The sequence below is a fragment of the Aegilops tauschii genome, chromosome 7 (genome assembly GCF_002575655.3).
Source record: "Aegilops tauschii subsp. strangulata cultivar AL8/78 chromosome 7, Aet v6.0, whole genome shotgun sequence".
Taxonomy (NCBI): Eukaryota; Viridiplantae; Streptophyta; class Magnoliopsida; order Poales; family Poaceae; genus Aegilops; species Aegilops tauschii.
The window spans coordinates 391,751,747-391,772,893 of record NC_053041.3 but is presented as its reverse complement, the minus strand read 5'-3'; the positions used below and the strand labels follow the sequence as shown (position 1 = coordinate 391,772,893).

Genomic DNA, 21,147 nt, shown 5'->3' with positions numbered 1-21,147 from the left:
GCTATATATACCCCTCCACCCACTCTTCATTCGCGGAGAGAGCCATCAGAACATGCCTACACTTCCATCATACATTTTCTGAGAGAGAACCACCTACTCATGTGTTGAGGTCAAGATATCTCATTCCAACCATATGAATCTTGATCTCTAGCCTTCTCCAAGTTGCTTTCCACTCAAATCATCTTTCCACCAAATCCAAATCTGTGAGAAAGAGAGTTGAGTGTTGGGGAGACTATCATTTGAAGCACAAGAGCAAGGAGTTCATCATCAACACACCATCTATTACCTTTTGGAGAGTGGTGTCTCCTAGATTGGTCACTTGGGAGCCTCCGTCAAGATTGTGGAGTTGAACCAATGAGTTTGTACGGGCAAGGAGATCGCCTACTTCGTGAAGATCTACCCTAGTGAGGCAAGTCCTTCATGGGCGATGGCCATGGTGGGATAGACAAAGTTGCTTCTTCATGGACCCTTCGTGGGTGGAGCCCTCCGTGGACTCGCGCAACCGTTACCCTTCGTGGGTTGAAGTCTCCATCAACGTGGATGTACGATAGCACCACCTATCGGAACCACGCCAAAAATCTTCGTGTCTACATTGCGTTTGCTCCCTCCAAACTCCTCCCTTTACCTTCAGGTGCAATGTTTTACATTCCGCTGCTATACTCTTAGACTTGCATGTGTAGGTTGGTTGCTTGACTAGTGCTAAGTTGCTAAAATCCGCCAAGACTTAAAATTGGGAAAAGGCTAGATTTTTATTTGGTCAAGTAGTCTAATCACCCCCCCCCCTCTAGACATACTTTCGATCCTACAAGTGGTATCAGAGCTTTGGTCTCCATTTGCCTTGATTTTCGTAGCTTTTGGTGATCATAGCCTTGGTTTCACAACCTAGGAGAGTATGGCGTCTAGCGAGGGAAACTACCACCATAGAGGTCCTTACTTTGATGGTAGTAATTTTGCTAGTTGGAAGCATAAGATGAAAATGCATATTCTTGGACATAACCCCACCGTTTGGGCTATTGTGTGTATTGGCTTGAAAGGTGAATTCTTTGATGGGAGAGAACCAAACCGTGAAGCTACAGCGGAAGAGTTGAAGATGCTGCAATACAATGCTCAAGCTTGTGATATTCTCTTCAACGGATTGTGCCCCGAAGAATTCAACAAAATCAGCCGTCTTGAGAATGCAAAGAAAATTTGGGATACTTTGATTGATATGCACGGAGGTACCGACTCCGTCAAGGAATCCAAATTGGATGTGCTTCAAAGTCAACTTGACAAGTTCAAAATGAAGGATGGTGAAGGTGTCGCTGAAATGTACTCTAGGCTTGCTCTCATCACAAATGAGATTGCCAGCTTAGGAAGTGAAGAGATGACCGATAGATTCATCGTCAAGAAGATCCTAAGAGCCTTGGATGGAAAATATGATACCGTGTGCACATTGATCCAAATGATGCCCAATTACAAAGATCTCAAGCCAACGGAAGTCATTGGAAGAATTGTTGCTCATGAGATGTCACTTAAGGATAAGGAAGAGCTCTACAACAAGTCAAGTGGTGCTTACAAAGCCTCATGTGATGCTCCCACATCATCAAGTGAGAAACAAATCTTCAATGAATAATTGAGCCTAATGGTGAAGAATTTCAACAAGTTCTACAAGAGTAGAAGCAAGGAAAGAAGTTCCAAGTCAAGGTCCTACAATGACAAAAGATCTTCAAGTCGTGAACGAAATTGCTACAATTGTGGAAGACCCGAACACTACTCAAATGAGTGTACGGCTCCCTACAAAAGAAGAGAAGATTCTCCCAAAAGAAGAAGTAGAAGAGAAGAATCACCACCAAGAGAGAGAAGGAGTAGAGATGATCATTATGAACGTAGAACCTCTCGGAGAAGCAAGGATTCGGAAAGGAAGGACAAATCATCAAAGAGCTACACAAAACAAAGACATCAAGCCCACGTTGGTGAATGGGTATCCGGCTCCGACTCCGACCATCACTCCGAAAGAAGTTATCACTCCGACTCCGAATATACTCAAGATGAAGGTGTTGCCGGCCTAGCACTTGTGTCAACCAACTCCTACGACATATTTGACTCACCAAATGAAGGAATTGGAAGATGCTTCATGGCTAAAGGTCCAAAGGTAACACACCCCGAGTATGTTGATTTCAATAGTGATGAAGATGATTTGCTAGGAGATGATGATTTACTTGTTGACAACTCTAGTTATGAAAACTACGATGAACTTGCTAGTAATCATGATAATCAAGATAAAACGAATGACGATGATAAGAAGGTGATTGAGCGTCTAACTGAAGAACTAAACACTCTTAAGTTAGCTCATGAAATTACCTTGGAAGACCATCGAGAGCTTTTAAAGACTCATGAGAAGCTACGCTTTGAAAAGCTCAACCTTGAGCAAGAGCATGGGTTCTTAAAAGCAATCAATGATGATCTTCGCAAGAAAAGTTCTTCTTACATTGCCAAGCGTTTACTCTTGTCTACTTACATGCCACAAGTAAAATCTAGCAACAAGAGTAAGAAAGATTCTTCAACTAGTAGTAACAATAACCATGCTAAATCCAATATTGTTGCTTCTAGTAGTTCTCTTGATTCCACTAATGATTCTCTTAGCCAAGTTACTCTTGAGCAAGAAAATAGCTTATTGAAGGGAATTATAGAGAAAGGTGTTTGCAAGAGCCTTGACGGAAGTAAGCAATTTGAGGAAATTGTACGCAAGCAAGGAAGGCACCGGAAGAATCAAGGAATTGGTTTTGAACGAAAGTTCAATGCCAATGGAGTTGAGTGGGAAGAAGATCAATACCCCAAGACGAAGTTTGTTCCTCAACAAGAGAAGTATGATCCCACTTCTTTCCAAGGAACACAAGCTCAAGATGATCTTCCACCACAAGACCACAAGCAAAAAGGCAAGGACAAGCTTCAAGAGGAGATTGATGCATTTGAAGAAGCTCCCAAGGCCTTGGTCAAGTGGGTTCCCAAGACTACAACAAGTCATCAAGTACGGCTACAACTCCAAGGATTCCCATCAAGATGCTGTGGATCCCGAAGAAAAAGAACTAGAGAGTTCTTGAGGGTGACTCCGCCAACATACTTCACTCATATCTTTTGGCAAGGATATGTGCAAACAACTTCCATATCTTGCACTAGTCCAAGGAGTCACAAACCCTCTTGTTGGTAAGTCAAGGGACAAGTTATCCTAATGCTTTCATGGACATCATCTTATGAGAACATCACTCTATGTCTATGGATATCCTTATTTGTTCCTTGTGGGACTAACCCGTGTAGGTATTGAAAGTGCAACTTACTCCAATGGATTGCTCCAAATGATCTACATCAACATTGAGCATCTACATCTTCAACACCTACATGAAGTCATCATCGACAAAACCCAAGGTTAGTTCATCCCTCTTAGGGGCGATATCACATCTAGGGGGAGCTTTACTCTAACCAATTGAGCTAAAGCAACTCTAATGATGTGAACACAACAATGCTTTATGTAAAAGTGGTAACCCCACTTGTGCTTAAACGATGAGTATGACCTATGATCAAATGTTCTCATTTGACTCCTAAGTCAATATACTCATATATAGATGACCTAGTCATCGCCAAATTGCTTGATAGATGCTAGAGTGATTGTGCATGCTTTGTCACATATTTCATTTGCCATTTTATTGTGTGAGCATGTTGATTTCATATTTTACTCATTCGAGGACATCCATTTGTTGCTTTGATTGTTTGGCTTTTTCTCTTTTGCCAAATGGATGGACAAGAATGCCTAAGAACTCCCTCTAGCTATCTATGCTTTTCTCGTCTCAAACTCTATTCATGCTACATCACAAAGTTTGATCAAGTCGGATTCGAACCACTCTGTGTGAGGAGCACTTGAAGTCCCCAATTCGTCATAGACTTAAACTTCCGAAACCTCATTGTGCATTTCGGTATGACCGAGTCATCCACTTCGGTCACACCGAGTTCACTAAGTTGATCTAGGTTTTCTATCTCGGTGCAACCGATTTGAACTTTTCGGTCACACCGAGTTGCAGTAACCGCTTGCGATTCTGCATCTCGGTGCCACCGAGTTGTTCCACTCGGTCACACCGACGGGGTCGGGATATATAAACCCACGGGTGAGATTTTGGAAATTTCTTCAAACTCCTCAGCCCGCGCGTGTGTCTTGCTCTACCTCCTCGGGTCTCCGGATCGTCTCCTAGCCGCCAGCGACCTCCCACTGCTGGTTTCCGTCGCTGTCAAAGGATTTCTGCTCCGCCATTGCCGCCGTAGCGAGCTCCCGCTGAACTAGGGTATGGGTTCGACTCTATGTGCTATTCCTTTAACTCTGATTCATAGCACATTGCTTTGCCATGATCATGACCACGTATGCAAACAATCCATCCACTGAAAACTTCCTTTAAGTTAGATTGGATTTGAAAATTTAGGGTTAGGTCTCCGCCGAACTCATCTCGGACCGACTGAGTTGTAGAAATCGGTCTCACCGATTTGGCTCAGGCCATTGCACATGCGTTTCAGTCTAACCGAAAACTGCACATCGGTGCGACCGAGTTCGACTCTCTGTGAAACCCTAGCAGTCTCGGTGCCACCGAACTGTGACTCGATCTGACCGAGTTCACTAGTTTAGGCTCCAAAATTGCTTCGGTATCACCGAGTTTAACAGATCGGTAGCTCCGAAATGCTTTATGTGGAGAACTAAAACTAAGTTTCTGAGTCATCTGTTTTGCAAAAAATCTGCACTTTGTGATGCTCATCCACTCTACCTCATCTACATCTATTCACAGGGTTTGCTGTTAGTAAGATTGCCAAGATGTCTGACCAGAGTGATAGTCAGAACATATCTCAAGAACATGTGCAATTGAGTGAGGGTTCAGATCCCTCAAGCAGCCATGATGAGGGCAGTAGAAGCACACTTAGCAACTTGCCCAAGGCAGCCACCAGAACCAGGAAGAAGAGAACCTCAGATTCTGAGGATGAGGATTATGTGGCTGTTGAGGATGAGGCCACCTCAAAGAAGAAAGTGCTGAAGAAAGAATTTGGCACAGCTGCTGCAACAAAGCCAGGGATGCACAAGAAAGCACCTGCCAGAAGAATCCCAATGTCAAAGCCAAGGAAAGCTCCAACAGGAGAAACCATGAAATTCACCATAGAATCAGATGATGGTGAAGCAGCAGGAGATGACAAGAAAAAGAAGAGGGCAAGAACCACAACTGCAAAAGTTCTTGGAAAATCTACTATGCTAAGAGATTCTGAAGAAGAGGATGCTCCAGCACCCAAAGCTCAGAAGCTCATGGGAGATGCAATTAAGTCAGGGGTTGCTCCATCTAAGCCCAAGTCTGCTCCCAAAGCTCAAGCTCAGTAACCCCCAAAGATCAAGAGAAACACTAGAAGCATTCCTGCAGAAGAGAAGAACAAGGCCAAAGTGCCTCAAGCTGAAGAAGAGGATGATGAGTCTCTTATTTTGAGAAAACTGAAACCCAAGATTCCAGATCACAATGATGCACATCCAGTGGCTGAAGACATGCACATCAGAAAAGATGCTGGACTGAGATTGTGGAGACAGTCTGATCCCTATGCTGTGAGGAGAAGGACTGCAGTTGATTACAGATTTCATACCAAAGAACAACAAGACTTCTATGAGACAATTTTGCTTGACAAGAAGCCAATTGTATGTGACATGAGATGGGTTGATTGGGAATACATCAAGGAGAAGGAAGATCACTTCCCAAGAGTCTATGACAGCTTCAAAGCATGTGGAGTTGACAAATTTGTTGGGCAGAAGCTCACAAAATGGAATGATGAGCTGATCATGCAGTTCTACTCCACTGCTCACTTCTACCCAGATGGGAAGATCATATGGATGTTTGAAGGTACTAGGTACCAATCCACTGTTGAAGAATGGGGTCAAGCACAAGAGAAGAGAGCAAAAGCTAAAGCAGAGAAAGCTGCCAAGATGCCTAGTGTTGAGGAAGCATCTCAAGTTTTCCTGAAGAGCAAGCAAGATCAGCTTGCATATCTGATCCAATCTACACTGAGGATTGAGAAAGGCCTGGCCACCCTGACTCAAAACCAGGAGAGTCTGGAGAGGATCATAGAGACAAAATTTTATGAGCTTGATCTGAAGGTTACTGAGATCCAAACAGCAGTTGAGCAGCTCCAGGAGGATGCAGAAGAGAAGAAGGGGAAGGCAACTACTGATGCTTTTCAGCGAGTGCCTAGAGGTCAGAGGTCTGCTGCAGTGCCAGTATCAGATACTAGAGCTACAACATTAGCACCAGCAGCTACAGCTTCAGTGCCACCTCCAGCGGCCACTCCACCAGCTCCAACTACATCAACAGATGTCTTCGTCCTTGGAGTTCTCTCTACACCACCTCCCGAAGACCAAGCCTGAGAGATGCATAGCACTATGCATTTTCAAACTTTTTGGTAACTTGTTGCCAAAGGGGGAGAAATATGTATAGGTCATAGGCTTCGAGAGAGAGTGTTTTGCCTTTTATCTCTCTTGCTTTTGGTTGAACCTTTTTATGCGCTTGGTTGATACTCTATGTGTTTGTCTGTGTGAGATACTTGTTTGATCATGTGATTGATCATATGCTACATTAATCCTTGCTTGGATGATGTTATCTCTTATACTCCATATATGATCATTCACTTTGCTTGGTGATCAGTGCATGCTTTTAATTTTTATCATTTTGAGCGCTCCACCAAGATGTATGTGACATTGAAGAGTGACCCATGATCCTAATCGATTGTGCATTTGCATTCAAAAGCAAATTTTAAATAATGCACAAATTTAGGGGAAGCTCTTGCTTATCACATACTTCTCAAAGCGGCGATGTATTTCAATCTTATGATCATTTGTTGAAGCTTTGATCTATATGTTGTCATCAATTACCAAAAAGGCGGAGATTGAAAGTGCAACTATCCCTGGGTCGTTTTGGTAATTCCTAACAACATATAGGTCATTGAGCTAATACTATTTCAAGATAAATATTTTCAGGAAAACTCAATGATTGGCATGGCATGGATTAGAAATGTGGACCCCTCAAAATGCTAAGGACAAAGGATTGGCTCAAGCTCAAAAGCTCAAGACTCTACATTTTACTTTTAGTGATCCAAGATCACATTGAGTCCATAGGAGAAGCCAATACTATTAAAAGGGGATGAGGTGTTGCTTAATGAGTTACTTGCTCGAAATGCTTAGTGATATGCTCCAAAATCCTCAACCACTTTCCCATATCCACATATGTCCCAAACCAAAAGTCAAACTCGGCCCCACTGAAACTTTCTATCCGGCGCCACCGAGTTCACAATGCAAACTCTCTGTTTCCCCTTCGTAACATTTCGGTCTCACCGAGATGAGCGAATCGGTCCCACCGAGCTTGCCTGACCAACTCTCTGGTTAGCTTATTACCAAAATCGGTCCCACCGAGTTTGTGTAATCGGTCTCACCGAGATTACGTTATGCCCTAACCCTAATGATATCGTTCTCACCGAGTTGACATGTCGGTCCCGCCGAAAATCCTAATGTTCACATTTTGAACTAAGTCGGTCTGACCGAGTTTCATTATTCGGTCCCACCGAGTTTGGTGATTTGTGTGTAACGGTTAGATTTTGTGTGGAGGCTATATATACCCCTCCACCCACTCTTCATTCATGGAGAGAGCCATCAGAACATGCCTACACTTCCATCATACATTTTCTGAGAGAGAACCACCTACTCATGTGTTGAGGTCAAGATATCCCATTCCAACCATATGAATCTTGATCTCTAGCCTTCTCCAAGTTGCTTTCCACTCAAATCATCTTTCCACCAAATCCAAATCTGTGAGAGAGAGTTGAGTGTTGGGGAGACTATCATTTGAAGCACAAGAGCAAGGAGTTCATCATCAACACACCATCTATTACCTTTTGGAGAGTGGTGTCTTCTAGATTGGTTAGGTGTCACTTGGGAGCCTCCGTCAAGATTGTGGAGTTGAACCAATGAGTTTGTATGGGCAAGGAGATCGCCTACTTCATGAAGATCTACCCTAGTGAGGCAAGTCCTTCATGGGCGATGGCCATGGTGGGATAAACAAGGTTGCTTCTTCGTGGACCCTTCATGGGTGGAGCCCTCCGTGGACTCGCGCAACCGTTACCCTTCGTGGGTTGAAGTCTCCATCAACGTGGATGTACGATAGCACCACCTATCGGAACCACGCCAAAAATCTCCGTGTCTACATTGCGTTTGCTCCCTCCAAACTCCTCCCTTTACCTTCATGTGCAATGGTTTACATTTCGCTGCTATACTCTTAAACTTGCATGTGTAGGTTGGTTGCTTGACTAGTGCTAAGTTGCTAAAATCTGCCAAGACTTAAAATTGGGAAAGGCTAGATTTTTTATTTGGTCAAGAAGTCTAATCACCCCCGCTCTAGACATACTTCCGATCCTACAACTTCCCGTGGCATGTGCCGGGCCGCCTTCTTTGGCGTGGGAACGCCACCATCCGCTCCGGTCTTCGTAACGTTGTCAGGGTTCTTCGCCTACTTCGAGCACCGCCGCCGCGCTCATAACCTAGCCACCGGCGCCGCCGCTCTACTTTGGCCGCTACCCTTGTAGCCGCCGCCCGTCCACCTCGTCCGTGTTCGTCCAGCACCAGCCTGTCGCCAGTGTCGCCGTCATCTACCCCGACCACTTCGTCTACTCCGACAACCGCGGGCGACATCGGCCCCGCGCCGATTGGCGCTGCAACCGTCATCGAGTTCTTCTCTGCTGCCTCCTCCAACTTCTTTGACATGGCGTACAGCTCGTGCAGGTCCCAGTCTACGCATGCCCGGTGCTGGCAACACCGAAGCATGCCTTCGTCCACGACGTGTCCCCGGGCTTGGCTAGCCTGGTGCAGCGCTTCGTCAACTTCGTCTTCGTCCGTCTATGCATGCACGGTGCTGGCAACACCGACGCGTGCCTTCGTCCACGATGTGTCCCCGGGCTTGGCAAACCCGCCGCGACGCGTCGTTAACAACATCTTCTTCCCGGCGCACCACTACCTCGACACCACTGCGCCCATGCTAACTCGGCGCCCCCTTGCGCCCGCGGCTCCACGCGACTTCCTCGACACCGGCTACCCCGACTAGACATCGATCACGGCATTCTTCGCACGGCTACCTCGACCACGGCTACACCACCCTCCGCTCTCGGCTACATCGACAAACAGCACAAAGGGCTACCGTCTGCTTGAGCAATCTCGTCGGTTTTCACTCCAGCCACGACTCCGCAATGCATCGACCGTTACGACTGTGGGGGGTGTCCGTCGGCTTGCCTTCGGATTCTTCTCCAGTCTCACCATCTGCGTCGCTACCGTTGTGACTGTGGGGGGATGTTGAGTATCATGATTAGTTAGGAAACATAAGATAGACTAGGAATTATGCTGGCTTGTCTTGTACTCCAAGTTGATCATGTACTCACATATATATATGCCCATGAGGCTCAAGCAATACAAGAACTATTCCACCAAACCCTTCTCTCTCTTCTAACAAATGGGAAGTGGAGGGGGTGGGCTCGACAGCGGAAGGATTGGGGGCTAGGGTTTTCGCCGCACGCGCTGCATGTTGTGTTTGTTCTCGTACCTAGAATCGAAGGCATACTCGCTTCATTCTCTGGCCCCACACTTAATGAGCCCCACCTGTCATTGATCCTCAATGGAAGTGATGTGCAACACGGTTGGACGGTCCAGCAACTGCCTGCGGTAAAAATCGTATCACAGTGAAATGATCGCACGACCAGGCTGATTATCGCTCGCAAGTGCCTCAGATTGCCGGGTAGGGTAGCTCCTTTTCTAGGAGAAAAAAAACAATCTTCTAGAAGAAGGCTATTCAATGGTGAACCCCAACTGCAATTTGACTTCATTTCCCTTGGGTTCAAACCATTCTGCATGATTCTTCCTATTTCGTCCTCTATGCAACTCTTAAGGGTCAACAAACTGTTGAACAGTTCAACTAAAAAAACTGTTGAATAGTTTGTCCAAGCAACCTGAAAGTATATTCTTTAAAAGAAAAGCTCTTCTCCTCGCATCGGCGCCGCCGCCGGTCCGCCCCATCTCCCATGGCCTCTAGGCCATGGAGGTGCAGAGGTTCTTGACTCCTGCCGGCGGAAGGGGCCCCGTTCTCATTCTTGTTAGGTTCAACGTCTTGGTTGGGACTGTGTGGCGGCGATGATGTCCCTTAGTAGGAATAATGTCTCCCACGTTCTATTCTCATCCCGATGGTGCGTCTAGCATCGTCAGAGGGCGTGTGAAGGTGTCTCCTTCAGATCTCGCAGGATCGGTCGGTGCTGGTATTCGGTAGATCTATTTGGATCCGGTCTTCGTTTGGGAGTTTACAGGTTTGATCCTTCTGATATACGACTTTCTTCATCCGCGGTGGTTACTACTCTGGTGCGCTGGTCCTATAGGGCCTTAGCACGACGACTTTCCGATTGTCTACTTAACAAGGTTTGCTCGGCTCCGGTGAGGGAGGGACGATGACGGCGGCGTGCCTTCGGCTCGCTAAAGTGCTTGTAGTCGTCGGACATGGTTGTAGTTTTTATTACCTTTGCTGTTCTTTGTACTGCCATGATTGAAGATGAATAAAGTTTCTTGAAAAAAAAGCAACCTCAAAGTATTGCTTTACTGCGGACACGTTAAGTGATTAAGGGTATTTTTGGCCGCACGAATTTCATAGAAAACGGCTGAGTTTCATTAGGATCTCTTTTCCGATTTTCTGCCTTGATCATAGAAATGTGCATGACATGACAGCACATGTTATAACAGCAACAGTTTTCAACCTCAAGTACTTGGTCCGCACAGTTAACCTAAGGTCGCCACAGAAACAATTGTAACCTAGTTAAGGACTAGGCATTTTACAATCAGTGAACCGATGAAATTACCAGATTCAGAGCTAAACTCAACTTTATTCATGTCGACACAATCTTGGTGGCCGCCGATCATGGAGAACCCTTGAGCTTCTTCGCGATCCCCGCAAAGTATTTCCCTTGGTGGAAGGCCTGTTGCAGCTCAAGCTCAGTGGGAACTCGTGATCCATCCCCAGCAATGGTGCCACACCCATACGGGCTGCCACCCTTCACCTGCCCCATCTCAAACATGCCTGCGCCAAACGTGTACCCGACCGGAACAAAGAGCATGCCATGGTGCACCAGCTGAGTAATGGCCGTCAACCTACAAGATCAGCAACAAACTAACTAGATAATTTCCATGACAAATCAACGAAGGAAGAAGGGATCTTACGCGGTGGTTTCTTGGCCACCGCCCTGGCAACCGGAGGAGAAGAACAACGCGGCGGGCTTGCCGGCGAGCCGCTGCGGGCACCACAGCTCACTGGTGCCGTCCATGAACGCCTTGAACTGCGTGGGCATCATGCCGAATCTAGTGGGGAACCCGAAGATGAGGCCATCAGCGTCGGCGAGCTCTGCGGGCGAGATGACCGGCACGTCATCCCTCTTCGGTGGAGCGCCCATCTTTGCAAGCGCTTCGTCAGAAAGAGTCTCCGGGACCTGTAGCATATTCAGAGTTTGGGATGGGGTTTGTATCAGCAGGCAGGAAAAAATTATTCGGCAATCCGAAAACTATACATAGCGGTAGATCATCTCAATATACTAGTAGTACTATATCTTAGTCGGTATAGATATAACGTTGTGTGATCACCTGCCATAGCTTGACGTCCACGCCTTGGACGGAAGATACGCCCTTCTGAATCTCATCTGCTAGCTTGGCCACATGGCCATAGGTGGAGTAGTACCTAAAGAATGTGTAAGTTCATGAATGAACATCTTGCGCAAACAGTCACTGAGTAGTGAGCAACTCTGGGTGTTTCCCCTATGATTTGGTTTCGAAAGCCTGAACCCCTGGGGAACAGAACAACGGAGCAACAGAGCTCTCCAAGTCGAACTAACCAACTCCGATGTACACTTCCAAATGCAGTGTCACTGCGTCAGGGATTCACCCAAGAAAGTAAATCGCCCAAGTGCGTAATCAAAAAGACATAAGAACCATAATCTCGCCGCGCCGCAAATTGGTGGCCAGGATGGTCGAACAAGAAAGTTGCCGCAGCAAATAAAGGGTGCGACCGAGAGGAAGGAAGGCAGAGTGGGGTTGAGGTGTGCTCACACAATGTAGATCTTGGCCGCCATTGGTCAGCTTGGATACTTGGAGTTCTTGGAGATCTTGGATTAGCTAGTTGAAGAAGATGGAGCAGGAATGAGCGAGATGCGGCTTGGCTCTCGGTCGCCGTGTTTATGGGAGGGAGAGCTCTTGTTCACGTGAGCGCGAATGGCCAAGACGAGGACCAGCGCGCTACCTGCGCGTGCCCCCGACCCAGATACGTGCAGTGCACGTGCATTTTTTTACACCTCTTTTTTTTGCGAGTAGCAAATAATACACTTCATTCACGCTACTCATTTTCCTTTTTCTTTTGATTGAGTAAACACCCTTGTTCTTTACATCGATTGACGTACACAACTCTTAATTAATTATTGCAAAATTTTCAAGCATTTCAAGTATGATAAAAAAACACTATAATGGTGAACCAAATTTGCTTTACAACCAACTGAAAACAGGCTTATGTATCACATAGCTTGTTATTAGTTTGTCACCCATATCGGTTCAATAAAATCCCGAACGACCTTAGGTTGCACCTAGAGACCGTGGATGTCACGTCCTTCTCCCGACGCAAAAAGGACCACATATAGATTCAATACATTATCTTGTAGACGAGTTGCAAAAAATCGCAAAATCCATCATATTAGAGATATAGTCATTGTGACAGTTTCATATAGCCCAAAGCAAACCACCAACTGATCAGTTACCGAACAAATCCATAAATACTAGGGTGGGGTGGGGTGGGGGGCTTTGGTATAAGACCACAAAATCTTAGCAAGAGAACAATCTAGGGAGATGTGTTGAATTGATTCCTCATTTTTCCCAAATAATATTTTGCGCAACCTTGCCATCTACACATTTTGAGGTTGTCTTCGGTTAGGATCACCCTCCTATATAAATGTCAAATGAAAAATTTGAGCTTCTGAGGGACTTTAAGTTCCCAAATAAATTTACAGTTAAAAGGTTGGATATAATTGACAAAGTCTGAACACATAGATTTGGCAGAAAAATGCCAGAAGTTTTAAGCTTCCACCAGAAGGTGTCTGGTTCATCTGTGAGGTTGACCGCTGTCAACCTATAAGGCCATCTTCAATGTTGGACACTTATTCAAGCTCTTACAAAAATAAATAAACACCGTTAAAATAAAAAACCATCAGAACTTTTGTTCCAACGGCAAACACTAATTATGGGCGCTAGTAAAACAGTCGTTGCACAGAGTTTTCTACCACGTACGAACAACAAATGCCCAAGGGCCCGGCACCAAGTCTTCCATCGATGCCAACCTAGACTCTAAGATTCGAAGGCCTAATCGCCCGTCTGCTGGGAATACAATCATGGCGCCCCTGTTATGCTACCAAAGTTGGGTATCCCTTAAATAGTTGCAGCCAACCTGTCCACTTCACAAGCGCCCGATGGAAAGCAATGTATTAACGGGACTTGACTCTAGAAAAAAAATTGGTTGACACCATTGCAGTTGAAAGATGTTTTATGCATAGTGCCAAAAACCTATATGACACTCACTACATCATATCGTCACCAAAACGCAAAGGGGCAATGCGTCTTGGGCTAGGCCTGGCAGGAAGGCGAGTGTGAGGGACGGTTTTGGGGTTTGTCTGTAGCGTTTTTCTTTGGTGTTATTTAGTAGCGGTTTTCTCTAGTGTTATTCGATAGCTGTTTCCTCTAGTGGTTTTCGATAGAGTTTTCCCTAGTGGTTTTCGGTAGCGATTTTACAGCTATGTATTTTATTTTATAGGTTTTTGACATTTTGATGTTTTGTTTTCCCGTTCTCTTTGCTTTGTTTTTTCATGTTTTATTACCCTAATTTTTTATGTAATTCCATTTGTATTTGTTTTCACATTCTTTTTATGTTTCTTGTTTTCATTTTGTCCTTTTCCTTTTCGTTTCTAACATATATTTTTAAAATAATACGTATAAACTTCTTTTCTAGTACATGTAATTAATTTTCCATTTAAAAACAATTTATATCAATATTTGAACAATTTTGCCTAACAGGTAAACATTTTCTAATACGTAGTGTACATTTTTTCAATAAAGCATCTTTAAAGTACATGGCGAATATTTTTAAATTTTGGTGACCATTCGAAAATTCATGAACATGTTTTATGTTTCATGAAAATTTTGTAAGATCATGATTTTTTTTAAATAGACGACCATTTTTGAACCGTTCTTAAATTCATGAAAATGTTAACATTTTAAAAAAATAGTGACTAATTTTTGAATTTGTGAACATTTTTTGAATTACCTAATATTTAATAAATTATCGAATCTATTTTTAATCTTGGAGTTACATATTTTTGAAGTATGTAAAAAATCCAGCAGCCAGTGTTTTGTTGGAAATTAAAACCGGCCAGAAAACCACCAAAATAGATATAAAACCATAGTAATTTACTGTCTGATGGCGATTGCCCAGTGTGACTCGCGTACTATATGACGCAAAGACTGTATACAGGAGTCATGCATTGTGTATAACGGATTTTCAGAACATGGGGCAACCGATCACTTTATTTTAAACCCCCCAGAACAAGTGCTTAGAGGATTTGAAAAAAAATTGTATTTTTTCCCATAAATACGCATGCATGTGATCTAAGTACCTGTGAAAAATCGTTTGAAAATACGTTGTATTGTACTCTGCACAAAACAGACAACATTACAGCCCAAAAAGGAAAAGAACTGGCCCAAAACTGCATGTATTTTGTCTTTTTTAATCTCTTAGAGCATCTCCAGCCATTGGCCCTCCAGGAGGGGCTAAAAACGCCCCCGGGGCGCACCGGCGCTAAACCGCGCGCTGGGGCATGATGCCCCCCAGTCACGGCGCCCACGTTTTTTTTTGAAAAACTTAAATACGGCGCAAACACGGCTCAAATTTAACGCAAACATCGGCGAGTTCGTTCAAATTTAAACATATTGTACAAAAAAAAGAAAAAATACTACTAGGGGCTGCTCCTCGCCGTCTCCATCGCCGCTCCTCGCCGTCTCCCTCGCCGCTCCTCGCCGCCCGCCGCCCGCCCTTGCAGTTCTACATGCCGAGGAGGCTGTAGAACCGCGTGTAGTCGTCGTCGTCGTCGCCGCCGCCTCCGCTGCCGCCGTCCCTCGGAGTTGAGCCCTCGATGTACTCGAGGACGGCCTCCAACGTGCGGCTGGGCACGCCCCACCACCGGCGCCGGCCCTCGGAGTTGAGCCTGCCGGAGGGCACGACGCCGTTCGTCGGCTCGAGCTGTTCGGCGTGGCGGCGACGGAAGTAGGGCTCCCAGAGCGGGCTGTCGGGGGTGTACCGCGGGCCTTCCCTCGCCGCCCGCGGCAGGGACGCGCGGATACGTGCGATCTCCGCACGCCGCGCCACCTCGGTGGGTGGTGGTGGCACCGGCACGCCGCCGGCGCTGATCCTCCACGCCCCGGGCACCCGCATGTCCGGCAGGACCGGGTACTCGGCCTCAAAAAGGAGGCGAGCCTCGTCCTCGTGAAGATGGCGGCGCGGCAGCGCGCGCAGCTTTGGCATTGATTCGCCGCGGGGAACGAGGCGATGAGGACGACGAAGCGGCGAGAAGAGAGTCGAGTCGCTGGCAAGGGGGGCCCGCGGCTCTTCGCGCCAAAAACGATTCACCCGGTGCCCCCGAGCGCCCCCAGCGCGCCGGGTTCGGGTTGGGTCCGCCGGCGCCAATTTCGGCCCGAGCCGGCGAAAACTGGGCCCTTGGGGGCGCGACTGGGCCTTTTTTTGTCGCCGGCGGCCGAAAAATCGCCTGGGGGGCCTTGTTGGGGGTGCGGCTGGAGATGCTCTCACATGCAAGCATGTATATTGGTAAAATGTTGGCATATTTTATTGCACTGCTACACGTGCATGCACACAAAATTCTGGAATTCCTCAAGTCGTACAAAATCGTTTTTTTTTACTTCAAAATAACGGGGACTGCCCGTGCTCAGATATCAGTTTTCGTCCATTGTGGCCATATCCCAAACCAAGAAGATGTGATGTAAGTGCTCGACTAGCCACAATCGCACTTTGGCACGGTGCGATCCTCCCAGAAAACCCCTTTCTTTGCTCATGTAGTGAAGGATAGGGCTGAAGGATAGAGGTCTACCCGTCTCGCTCAGGACGAGCAACTGGGCATAACCAACCGTGTGAGCAACGGCGCACGGGCAGCAGCCCGTTTCTATCGGTTTTTGCGTATTCCTTTTTTCTTTTGCTCTCCATAGTTTTCTTCCAAATATTTATTTACTATTATTTTTCTGTTTTTTATTTATGGTTTCTTTTACTACTTATCATTTAAAAATAAAGAACATCTCTCAAATATGTGAACATTTACAAAACACCCCAAAAAAATTCTTACAAGTCTTGAACATTTTTTAAACTCGTAAACAATTTTCAGTTGAGAATATTTTTGAATGTATATAAAATATATATCTGTAAACATTTATTGAATATTTTTGGAAAGATTTTTAAAAATGTATTACATTTTTTGAATTCACATAGATTCTTTAATCTGCTGAAAAAATGTTTTTCCCACAGTAAGTTTAACCATTTTTTATTGGGTAGCGAACATCTGTTACCCATTTTCCCAGGAACGAATGAAGTCGCGTGGGGGAACGGTATTGGGTTGGTCTGGTGCGCATTTTAGTGCTTATTATTTGCTTATAGCGACAACGAAGAATGGAAGCTCGTAATCCTTGCGAAATAACTAGTTAAGGCCTTCTTCGGTTGACAGGGATTTTGAAGAGGATTGGCAGGGATTGATGGGGATCAAATCCCTTGCAAGTCAAAATCCTTCTCAAACCTCCCCAATCCCCTTCAATCCCTGTGGCAAGGGGATTAACCAAACATGGCCTAAGGGGTACCCATTGCAAAGGTCACTCTCAGGGCATTTACATTGGGGTGCTTAGCACAGGCGCTAGGATCTAGTGGCGCATAGAGTTTTCCTTTTTTTTCATAGATATTTTTTCTCAAAACACTTTTTCTCTTGAACCTTGCTCCAAATCCTGAACCGTCTTCACCTTTGGATTTGTCGCGTCAAGATTTTTAAAATTAGATCCAATGTTAATAGCTTTTGACAAACTTTTTTCACTAAAAAGACGGAAAGCAAAAACCGGGAACCGGAAGCACGATTTTTTCCCACTTCGATTACAAGGACTGAAGCTAAAATGGCGATAATCTTTTATATGTTTTTTTCTAGATGCATAGACATATTCTCGATCTAAGCTAAACCACGTGAGTCGCGGTAATACTTGGAAAATTCTAGCAGCCTACATGGCCATTCGGAGACAATTTACACGTGTCCAACCGGTTGGTGCTTGGTTTAACAAGTCTTGGAGACTGACCGACTATTCTGGAGTAGTCAACACCAACCGGCCGTATCTCTCTTCTCACTTGGCCGCGAAACCATCATCTTCTTGGACACTGTCTCCCCCAACTTGTTTAGAATCTCCGCGCAAAGTTAGGAGAAGAACATTGACTATTTGACTAGTGACTAGGAAGACTCGAACTATGACCAATCTCAATGTACCCTTTCTTCTGTGATCCATTAAAAAAATTTCGGAGACAATTTTCTAAATCCCCGTCTCCTACTACCGCCTCGCACCTCTGATGCATCCCACGAAAGAGAAAAGCATGGTTTTGATCCCTCAAATTCTCTAAAAGTATAGACTTGGTCCCTTAAAAAAATTTTGGTATACATTTGGTCCTTCAAGTCTCAAAATCGGATAAGCTTAGTCCAAAACCTGATTTTAAGCACGTTGACCCGGTTCGACCACGTTGACCAGTTTGACCAATGAACAATAAATTCAGAAAAATAGGAAAAAAGATCTAAAATTGTGTGCGACCAAGATGCTTGGGTGCGCTAAGTGCATGGAAAAGTATGTGGTGTTTGACATTTGAGGAGCTCGTGGCAAAAAAACATTTTTTGGCTAAAAAAGGCAATATTTTTTTCTAGCGCTCCTCGGATGTTATTTGACCACAAAAATTTACATGCACTAAGCACACGAGGAGCTCGTGGCTAAGTGCATGTTGGTTGTCACAAAAATTCAGATTTTTTCGAATTTGATTGCCATTTTTTTACTATTCATTGGTCAAACCTGGTCAACATAGTCAAACTCAGTCAAATCCTGGTCAACGTGCTCAAAATCTGATTTTGGACCAAACTTGTTCAGTTTTGAAACTTAAACGACCAAATATATTTTAAAAAATCTTAAGAAATCAAGTCTATACTTTTGAGAAACTTGAGAGACCAAAACCATACTTTTATGGTCACACTAAGTTGTGATGGCGGTCGGCAATATATCCCTTCACCTTCAGGCCAAAGTGCCAAACCACCTATTAGAAGAAACATGTATGTTTGGTTTGATCTTGTGTTTTTATTAGATAGATGGTTTGATCTCGTGTTGGTCGTGGGGTTTTCTATTTCGGAGTGCGTAATACTTCTTTAAATCTGTAATAACGCTTGAACATTGTGCTATCTAGTGTCCTTCTAACACGAACACACCTAGATCCGACGGAGTCCCAAGTCGATCCCGCGGCGGCTGGGTGAAACCCTAGCCGCCACCGCCCCCACCTCCTCCCCGACTCCCCCTCCCCTCACCGCCGCCAAAGGGCGCCGTCGGGCGAATCCGAGCTGCCGTTGGCGGCGGCAGGGCCCCTTCTCCCTCCCCGTGGTGGCTACATCGCAGGACGTGGCAAGCGAGCGGGGAGCGCGACGCTCCCGCAGGGCGTTGCGGCGGCGATACGGACGGCCGAGCCTTGGGGCGTGGCGGCTACAGGGCAAAGGTGCCGGGACGGGCCGGCGCGGCGTGATGGCGGGGGCGGCTGGTGCCGGTTCCGTCATATCTGCTGCCTGGAGCCGTGGGTTGTAGGCAGCGAGGACCGGTGTCCTCCGCCGTGGCGGCGATGGCGTCGGCGTGGTGGAGGCAGCGGTGTGGTGGCGGTCCTTGTACTCTTATCGCATCAAGGCAACAATCTGTATGATCGGTCCTCCTCGATCTGGTCATCGACGTGTTCCGAAACTACTGCCGGAGGTCTTCCCGAAGAATATCTGGATCAGATAGAATCCGGTCGTGCGCGTCTATATGAGCCTACGTGGCTCCAGGAGGGCGCGGCGCGAAGCTCTGTTGTTTTGTTGACACCATGGGACATGTCAACATCTCGTTTTCCATGGCACAGACAGCGGCAGAGAAAATCTTGATGGCTAAGATCGGAGGATTGATATGTCTCCAACGTATCTATAATTTTTTATTGTTCCATGCTATTATATATTCTGTTTTGGACATTTAATGGGCTTTATTATACACTTTTATATTATTTTTGGCACTAACCTATTAACCGGAGGCCCAGCCCAAGTTGCTGTTTTTTTTTGCCTATTGCAGTGTTTCGAAGGAAAAGGATATCAAACGGAGTCCAAACGGAATGAAACCTTCGGGAACGTGATTTTCGGAACAAACGTGATCCAGAGGACTTGGAGTGGACGTCAAGCAACCGACGAGGAAACCACGAGGCAGGGGGCGCGCCCTCCATCATCGTGGGCCCATCGTGGCTCTCCTGACCGACCTCCTTCGCCTATATATACTCATATACCCTGGAAACATCATATACGGAGCAAACACCCTATTTCCACCGCCGCAACCTTCTGTACCCGTGAGATCCCATGTTGGGGCCTTTTCCGGCGCTCCGCCGGAGGGGGCATTGATCATGGAGGGCTTCTACATCAACACCATAGCCCCTCCAATGATGTGTGAGTAGTTTACCTCAGACCTTCGGGTCCATAGTTATTAGCTAGATGGCTTCTTCTCTCTCTTTGGATCTCAATACAAAGTTCTCCTCGATTCTCTTGGAGATCTATTTGATGTAACTCTTCTTTTGCGGTGTGTTTATCGAGATCCGATGAATAGTGGGTTTATGATCAAGATTATCTATGAACAATATTTGAATCTTCTCTGAATTCTTTTATGTATGATTTGTTATCTTTGCAAATCTCTTCGAATTATCAGTTTGGTTTGGCCTACTAGATTGATCTTTCTTGCAATGGGAGAATTGCTTAGCTTTGGGTTCAATCTTGTGGTGCTCGATCCCATTGACAGTAGGGGAAATGACACGTATTGTATTGTTGCCATCGAGGATAAAAAGATGGGGTTTATATCATATTGCATGAGTTTATCCCTCTACATCATGTCATCTTGCTTAAAGCGTTACTCTGTTCTTATGAACTTAATACTCTAGATGCATGCTGGATAGCGGTCGATGTGTGGAGTAATAGTAGTAGATGCAGGCAGGAGTCGGTCTACTTGTCACGGACGTGATGCCTATATACATGATCATACCTAGATATTCTCATAACTATGCTCAATTCTATCAATTGCTCGACAGTAATTTGTTCACCCACCGTAATACTTATGCTATCTTGAGAGAAGCCACTAGTGAAACCTATGGCCCCCGGGTCTATTTTCCATCATATTAATCTTTCATCAACAAGCCATTTCTGGCACCGTTTATTTTGCTTTCTTTACTTTTACTCTTTATCATAAAAATACTAAAAATCTTTATCTTATCATCTCTATCAGATCTCACTCTCGTAAGTGACCGTGAAGGGATGGACAACCCCTTTATCGCGTTGGTTGTGAGGTTCTTATTTGTTTGTGTAGGTGCGTGGGACTCGAGCGTGGTCTCCTACTAGATTGATACCTTGGTTCTCAAAAACTGAGGGAAATACTTACGCTACTTTACTGCATCACCCTTTCCTCGTCAAGGGAAAACCAACGCAGTGCTCAAGAGGTGGCAAGAAGGATTTCCGGCGCCGTTGCCGGGGAGTCTACGCACAAGTCAAGACATACCAAGTACCCATCACAAACTCTTATCCCTCGCATTACATTATTTGTCGTTTGCCGCTCGTTTTCCTCTCCCCCACTTCACCCTTGCCATTTCATTTGCCCTCTCTTTTAGCTCATCTTTCCTTGCCATGGCTGAATCAAAAGGGCTAGGTGTTCTCTCCTAGGTTTCAATG

At 45.6% G+C, this 21,147-nt stretch overlaps 1 protein-coding gene across 1 annotated transcript; it reads right to left on the bottom strand.

Annotated features, from left to right (window-relative positions):
• Positions 1-10,742: 10,742 nt before the first annotated feature.
• LOC109768198 (NAD(P)H dehydrogenase (quinone) FQR1) lies at positions 10,743-12,342 on the bottom strand. The gene is made up of 4 exons (XM_020326940.4): positions 12,158-12,342; positions 11,696-11,789; positions 11,279-11,544; positions 10,743-11,209 (listed from the first exon to the last, which is right to left on the bottom strand). The coding sequence occupies exons 1-4, from the start codon at positions 12,178-12,180 to the stop codon at positions 10,978-10,980; spliced, it is 615 nt and encodes a 204-aa protein (XP_020182529.1). The 5' UTR covers positions 12,181-12,342; the 3' UTR covers positions 10,743-10,977.
• Positions 12,343-21,147: the final 8,805 nt, after the last annotated feature.